We start from the raw sequence: 7808 nt of genomic DNA on the forward strand, positions 1-7808 counted from the left end.
TTTTTTCGTTTGGTTACCTGTGCAGAAAATACGCCATATTTTTATCTCCCTCACTCAACGAAGCAATCCTTGACCTCTACAGCCAAACCAGTTCTTTTTCTAGTAGAAGGTTTTGCTCCTTTCATGCTATTTTCCTGTACCAAAGCTGCATCTGTTGGGCTTGAATGTTGACTGCCTCGGAGCTCTTCTTTCACCGTTTCTATTCTATTCCTCAAACTGCCAAACATCCCATCTTGCCAGAGCTTTAATTTCTATTCTATTCCACGCCATGCATTTTCAATCACGTGCATACAAAGCGAAACATGCATCTCCCCGTGTTTGTTTTTACATTTTGCGCCATCTGTGTTCATTAATATAGGCACATGGTCAGGCACTACTAGATGTGACCATCACCTCGAACATCCAAAAGCAGTATGGAAAGCTCTTGGAGGACTTCAACAAAGGTTTGGACAACAAGAAGGAGATTGAAGAGCTCAAGTCTGATGTTGAGGAGTTCGCGTCCTCGTTTGAAGTGCCTGGCTATATGTCCAAAATGAAGCACAAGTATTAGAACTAAATACTATCCACTCTTATTGCTGTCATTACCAGCATTTGGGCCTTTTGGAATGTTGCCTCAGTTAATGTCCTGAGCGGAAAAACAGAAAAAAAGAAAGGGAAAAGAAAATGAAGCAACTCTGATTAACACCAGCTTAGAATCACCTTATCCAACTCTGATTTTGAAGACATCAATCCAACACATCAGAATACAGTGACTTATTGAACTCTAAAAATTATTGAATAGCCGTTAAGAATTCCAAAATGCCTATGATTTGTTTAATCGATTCAACTCAGTTATAGCAAATGAGGGCATTGCAATTCCAGTCACATCAACTAGCCAATACATTTGTGCAAAATAAGAATCATGCACCTCAGCCATCATTTTGATTTTTTTCCTTGTTTCTTCTTGATAACTTCATCAATGTACATTATACCCTTGCCTTTGTAAACTTCTGGAGGCTTGCAACTTCTAACAGTAGCAGCAAATTGGTGCACCCTCTGCTTGTCAAGTCCGGTGCAGCAGACTACATTGTTTTTGAAGCAGAAAACGCGGACAGCTGGAGGAACAGTAAGTTCAACCTCATGACTGTATCCCAGTTTGAGAAATAAGAGCCTTCCCTCTGCTTCAGCTCTGGCTTTGTACCCAACTCCAACAATTTTAAGAAAGCGAAAGAATTTAGCCTCCATGATGATTGAAACAACAACCTGATAAGTGTAGTCATTTAAAAGATCATCGTAAGGAAAGAAAAACAAATGTGGACACAAAGGAAATAAAAGAGCCATGAAACTCCAATAAATCATTTAATATTTGCATATTGGCTTCTCAAAGCTTGGTTGCGATAAATTAGAAAGTTAGCATCTCTGAGACAACAATTATTTACTTTGAACTTCAAGTGAGAATAGTAACAACTTAAAAGTTAAAAAGTAGAAAAGACATCCCAAATCTGTGGTATTGCAATTCACATTCATGGATAACAAAGAGCAAAAACTTTTTTATGTTTCTTTTAATATTTTACACATGACTAGTATATTTTAAGAGGAAAAAGACTAAAGCTCCATTTGGTTTTTGTTTCTTTTGGTAATTTACTCAGGTTATTCCCAAGCATTTCCCTAATTCCCTCTTCGGGTGATTTTAATGGTGCACTCTCCCATAACGGAGTGCTTCCTATCACACAAGGATTGAACCTTAATAGACAAGAAAAGAGGCTCCTCTACATACCTTGGTATGGCTTTTGTTACTTGCATTTTACTTCTTAAAAGGTTGCAATAGTGCAAGAGCAAAATCATAATCAATTAAATATGAAAAATGATTAGAATGCAGCACCGAGTACAATACAAACGTTATACAAAGAAGTAAAATCATTCATTTTGTCATCTAAGACGATTAATTCTTCAAAAAGGCATTTATCCGCAAGCAAAAACCCAAAGCAAAAGCAAAAACTGGCACCTAACTAACATACAGAAATCAAGAACCAATTGTTAAACAGGAAGGCAACAAAATTTTAATTAATTACAACAAAATGTGGTTCTATAACAGCTTTGAGTCAAGGTTTCCCACACCAATACATTGCCTTTTTAAAAAACGGAACCTGGAGTTACTTAGAAAAGTTAACAGGGCAGCTTAGAAAAGTTACTTAGATCATTTGGTGCCATAAGTTGATCAGAACCAACTTTGAAGTTGGAATTTGTTGCTTAACAGATTCTAGTTTGCTTCAAGGTTCGAAACTGCAGTTGAAAGAAGGCAAAAGCATGGCTATTTGGCTGTCACAGACAGTTCTATGTTGTGTCCTTTTGAACAAACATAAAGTGAATTCTAAAATAATATGAACTACGATGGCTTAAAGAAATCTGACGTTGCCATGAGAGTTTTGCAAAGATTTTGAGACAAGACCCACTTATATTATCTTGCTCAACGTCAAACAAAGAAAAAGATAAACAGTTAATAACACATGAAACAAAAAAAAAAAATCTAGAAATACAGACCTTGCCTACTGCTTCCTCCCCCTGGCACCACCAGTTATGGTTCTGTTTAATTCACTGTTCAATCCTAAAGGAGCTTCGCTGCTGTTGCTGTTGCTGTTTCTGTTGCCGTTGCCGTTGCTGCTGACTGGGGAAGGAAGGGCTGGCTGAGAAGGGGCGCCGCTTGGTGTGATTAGGGACTCGAGAGAGTGGAAGACAATTGTGAACGTTCTATAACCTGGGCTAAGGCTAAGTGTGTCAAGCGATTTTCAACGTTTTGGCCCATGTAAAGCCCAAACTGGTTCCATTCAAGTTCCGAGTTCCCTTTGCCTCCATGTCCACCCATTTCCATTGCAGTGGTCGAAATGGAATTCAAAGAAACCAATAGTTTTAGTTTGGATTGGGACCAGAATTTCACTGCCGAAGTGATCCAATTGATGGACGCCATTGAAGCCACTCTTCAGTCCTCTTCATCTTCTTCTCCATCTTCTCTCGTCAAGAAACGCCAGTCCACCAGCCTCCAAGAAAACAACCCCCAAACCTGCCGGAAATTACCTGATTCCATTGTCTCTCCACCACCTTCATTTCCATTTTCCTTCTCACGCTGTCAAGGTATTGCTATCACTTCCTTTACCCATTTTTTCTTTCACAATTTTGAATCAAATAAATTAGTAAACCCTTTGATTTTCTGATTTGGCAGCTCGTCCGAGGTTTAAATATCCGCTATTGAGATTTGGAGGTCAAATTCTGTATAGCAGAACAGAAGCTGAGGTAGAAAAAGCTGCAATGGAGCTTTTGAAAGTTCTTGAAATCCAGAAAAAAGAAATGGGTCAAGTTTCTATAGGGTTTGATATTGAGTGGAAACCCTCTTTCCAAAGAGGTTTGCTTGATTGCTTTCCCTACCCTCCTTGTCTTGCTACATTCATTTCATATCATCCTTTTTGTTTGTGTTTTTGTGGTTTTTTTTTTCTGTTTCCTTAGAAAGAATGTGTGAAAAACCAACTGTTTTTCAGCGCAAACTACATGATTTTCTTTATAGATAGAATTTTTATGTTAGAATTGGTATTGCATTGTTGTAATTACTTGTTTTTAATCAGTTGTAATTTTGCTGTTTAGACATTGTGGTATGCTATATTTTGAAACTAAATATTTATGCCTTGTGTTTGTTGATGTCCTGCTATATCCTTGCCTTGATGAAGGCCTTTCAATTTGTCATAAAGCAGCATTGCTACAATGTCTTTTAAAGCAGAAGCTAGGCACTCTTTACTCCCTGTTTCATGAGTTGGTGTGGCCATTATCAATCATTCCCTCTTAAGGCTATAACCATGAGAACCTCAATGGTTTTTTATTTGTAAATTTTATTCTATGTTGGTGATTCTTTTTCTTCTTGTTTACCTTCTGGTGGAAGTGGCCTGTTTAAATCATTGTCAGATTGCATTTAGAAGATAGCATTGAAACATGAACACATTGAATTTGCATTAGTACGCATGGTTAAATATCCATTGTACTTCGAGGCTAGGGACTAATGTGGTCAACCACCTCCTAATATATCACTTGTCTATCTGGTTCCTGTCTTGCCTTCTTGACCTTTCATCAAAAGTAGTTACTATAGACATTGGCTCTCTATCAATTTCAGTAGTTAAGGGGGATGGGAATAACTTTATGGGACTTTGCAGAGTATGGGATTAGATAAAAGGGGAAATAATTACTTCCTAATTTTTCAATCACATCTGTAGAACTTCTTCCTGCATCTCGATGTACAAAGGGGTTTTGGTTACAATGCTGCCTAGTGGTTTATGAACCAAAAACTTTGGTTGCTTCCTTGCATCCAATTCAATTATATATAAGAGCTTCATATTCTGATTAAGAATCTTTATTCTCATTTTTTTAAGCTTTTTTGCAAAGGTTATAGGGGAGTTAAGCTAAAATTGTATTAAATTATACTGTATGGATAATTATTTATAGTTGGAATTTTGAGACTGCAGGTATTTTGCCTGGGAAGGCTGCAGTCATGCAGATATGTTGTGACAATAGGTATTGTTATGTGATGCATATTATTCATTCTGGAATACCTCAAAGTCTGCAGGTTCTCCTTGGGGATTCCACAATTATAAAAGTAAGTAATATCTTTACTCTTGACTTTATGTCTTTTTATTGTCTACCTAAATTCCTGACTTTCTATATTGGGATTGTATGTTTAGCTTTTAGCATTTCGAATTTATGCTCACAAATGAACAGGTTGGAGTTGCAATTGGTGGCGATGCTGTCAAGGTGTTCAGGGACTATAATGTATCTGTCAAAGCTGTGGAAGATCTTTCATATCTGGCAAATCAGAAGCTCAATAGCGATCCCCAAAATTGGAGTCTTGCAGCCCTCACTGAGAAGCTTGTTTGCAAAGAGGTATTCATCTAATTTAGCTATTTGAAAGCCTGGAGAACACTGAAGCAGTCTTTCATCTTATATAACCCTAATATGATATTAGTTCTCAACTGGTAAATAGTACTAGTATTTTAGCTTCGACCTAGATATTTGGTTTAAACTTTCCTTAAGCAGCAAGGCTGAACACTTTCATTGGGAAATCTTATTAAAAGTTGAGTATTGCAGCTTCCGAAGCCCAAGAGAATTAGGCTGGGAAACTGGGAGTTGTATCCTTTATCCAAGGAGCAACTACAGTATGCAGCAACAGATGCTTTCGCTTCATGGCACCTATATCAGGTAACATTACTATATCACCGTCTATCATAAATGTAGAGAGGCTTCGATATTGTTTGACTTCATTGTCAGTCTTTGGTTATTATCACTGTTAAAATTGTTATTACATACAGCACTATCTTTTGCTTCCATTTTTTACTAAAAAGTATTTTTTTTGTTGCATTGCAGGTCTTAAAGAACCTCCCTGATGCAGTAAAGGATCCGGCAGGTAAAAGTAAAGGTATTCTAACACAATGATTTTCGTTGTTTTAACATTTTTCTGTATAATATCCTTATTAAGTTAAAGATTTGGGGTTTGCCACCATTCTGTTTTAATTCAAGGCAGAGTTCTCTTAGTTTCATAGAGAGAAGCGAGCCAAAGGCCAAGAAACAAAGAGGTTCAGTATTTGCCTATTTGGGAATTCCTTGTTTTTATTCTTGGCCACATGGGAATTCATTGTTTATATGCTGTTGCATATGATTTAATGTATACAGCTTAACTATGCCATGTTCCAGCAAAGATGATTCGCGTCATTCGGAATCTAATATCTGTGTTTCAGAACAAACATTTTATTTTTATCGATTTAGCATGATCTATTTATGTTTATTTGTTTGTCAAATACTCCTTGTGCCTCTGCCTTTCATGTACCTTCAATGTGCTGAATGAGTTTATCCATGACATAATGAGTTCGGGTTTTAGCCCATGCTTTTGTTGCTTGGATTTAAAGGTAACTGGTTCTTTTAAAGATAACTGCACAAATCAACTGAAGTAAATACGGATTCAGAAAAACAAAATCTTTGATCAAAGCTAACATGTCCTAATTTCTGGTCCATATGAACCTCCATTTTCTCTGGTTGTTACTCAAAAATCTAACAAGCCACATGCCTAAGCACATGGCTAAGAGAACAACCATTGGGACCTTCCTCTTTGGAGCAATCATTAACCATATGGCATTATTTTCTTCATTGTTTTTTTCTCCCTTTTGCCCCATGCCAAAGAAAACTCGTGCAATATCATCAAATTTGTATGTTAAAAATTAAAAAAAAAAAATCAAGATTTAATTTAGTTGATTTAGATTATCATCTTAAATGTATCGAATCCTTTAAATTGGCTTTCATTTTGAATTACGAATTTTTTATTAACATTTTTGGGTAATATTTAAATGTTTTTAAATTTTTAAATTTTCACAATTCAAAAAAAAAAAATGATACTATGATTTTGAGTTTTAAAACGAGAAATAATTTTTTTTCCATCTCATAAATCTCACCTGTGATTCAAATTTAAAACCTTTAAAATGAAACCTCAGAATTTTACTTCAAGCAAAATACAAGAAAAAATATATTTTTTCTTTAAAAAAAATAATTACATTACCGGAACAGTGCCAAGCAAATTGATTAGTCTAGGTCCTTAGGATTAGGGATGTAAATGATACATTAGTACTCTCGAGATATTGGGATTCGATTCGAAGAAAACTCGAATTCGGTTCGATTAGAAGAAAACTCGAATTCGGTTCGATTATTATCGAATCGAGCTCGAGCTCAAGTAGCTCGACTTATTGATCGAGTCGAATTCAAGTATTCTTATATCTGATTTGAATAGCTCGTGAGCCTAATCGAGCTTTTATATATAAATATATTTTTATTATTTTAATTAATAAAATATTTCGAATTCGAGTTCGAACTCGAGCATAAACAATAGAACTCTTGTTGAGTATATGAATCGAGCTTATTTTTACATATTAATCAAGCTTAATCAAACGAGTTTGAGTAGCTCGAATTCGATCATGAATCGAGCTCGAGTTTGAAAAATAAAACTCGATTGAGTTTGAACCGAGTATCGAGTCACGAGTTGTGAGTCGAACTCGAACTCGAACTTCTTACTATATTGACTCGACTCGACTCGATTACACCCCTACTCAAGACCATTTTAATCAGATTCAATGCTTTTTATGCCAAAAGAAGTAGCAATTGGGAATCCACATGACATTGAATTCCTGCTACAGATAAGGCTTGAAAGAATTGAAGTTGCAGATCTGATGGATTACCTTTACATCCTAGAAAACATCAAAAACCAGACACGCATATCACCAACACTCCTCTTGAGTACAATGAAGATGGTCTATCTTGTTATATATAAATGTTATGGAATATTGTCCAAAAGCACTTGTTGAAGATTAAAATTATTATGAACATATGCTCGTCTCAAGTGGTAAAAAAAGTATGTTCTTTTCTTTGTTATTTGGATTCAAATCCATTGAGAAATTATAAAATATAATTTTTCATAAATTCATTATATTTAACATAAATAAATTTATTTGAATTGATTCAAAAAAAAATTATCAGATAAAAATTAACAAAAACAATTAACATTATTTAACTTAATGATTTTTTAGTACATTTGATGAAATCAAACAACAATGTTAACAAGTGTTTTGTAAACAATTATTAAATCCTTTACTATAATACAACATCGTCACAGTTAACAAAATCCAAACGTATGAAGAATATATTATTAGTTGTGCATTGAATATAAACTTATTATTAGTTTTAAATCCAAGGAGGTGTGCCAATGAACAAAAAATATAATGTTATTTAGAGTGATGAAACTAACCAGGCTTGTT

The 7808-nt window shown here is 35.2% G+C and overlaps 2 protein-coding genes across 11 annotated transcripts; one reads left to right on the top strand and one right to left on the bottom strand.

Annotated features, from left to right (window-relative positions):
- Positions 1 to 660: 660 nt before the first annotated feature.
- On the bottom strand, positions 661 to 2658 carry LOC111280135 (large ribosomal subunit protein uL6m-like). Its single transcript, XM_022867313.2, has 2 exons — positions 2521 to 2658; positions 661 to 1242 (listed from the first exon to the last, which is right to left on the bottom strand). Exon 2 carries the CDS (start codon positions 1222 to 1224, stop codon positions 916 to 918), a length of 309 nt encoding a protein of 102 aa, XP_022723048.2. The 5' UTR covers positions 1225 to 1242; positions 2521 to 2658; the 3' UTR covers positions 661 to 915.
- Positions 2659 to 2861: 203 nt separating this feature from the next.
- WRNEXO (Werner syndrome-like exonuclease) lies at positions 2862 to 5794 on the top strand. 10 transcript variants are annotated; one of them, XM_089756398.1, is made up of 8 exons: positions 2862 to 3108; positions 3197 to 3376; positions 4482 to 4612; positions 4735 to 4896; positions 5101 to 5211; positions 5377 to 5428; positions 5530 to 5585; positions 5683 to 5794. In XM_089756398.1, the coding sequence occupies exons 1-7, from the start codon at positions 2862 to 2864 to the stop codon at positions 5550 to 5552; spliced, it is 906 nt and encodes a 301-aa protein (XP_089612524.1). In that variant the 3' UTR covers positions 5553 to 5585; positions 5683 to 5794. The 10 variants fall into 10 exon arrangements, 9 of the variants coding, with proteins under 9 accessions (XP_089612524.1, XP_022723047.2, XP_089612528.1 ...); XM_022867312.2 differs by having other exon boundaries at positions 5534 to 5585; XM_089756402.1 differs by having other exon boundaries at positions 5377 to 5416.
- The last annotated feature ends 2014 nt before the right edge of the window (positions 5795 to 7808 follow it).

This window comes from Durio zibethinus, chromosome 27 (genome assembly GCF_047325235.1).
Source record: "Durio zibethinus cultivar Kanyao isolate XHJ-2024 chromosome 27, ASM4732523v1, whole genome shotgun sequence".
NCBI classification, from domain to species: Eukaryota; Viridiplantae; Streptophyta; class Magnoliopsida; order Malvales; family Malvaceae; genus Durio; species Durio zibethinus.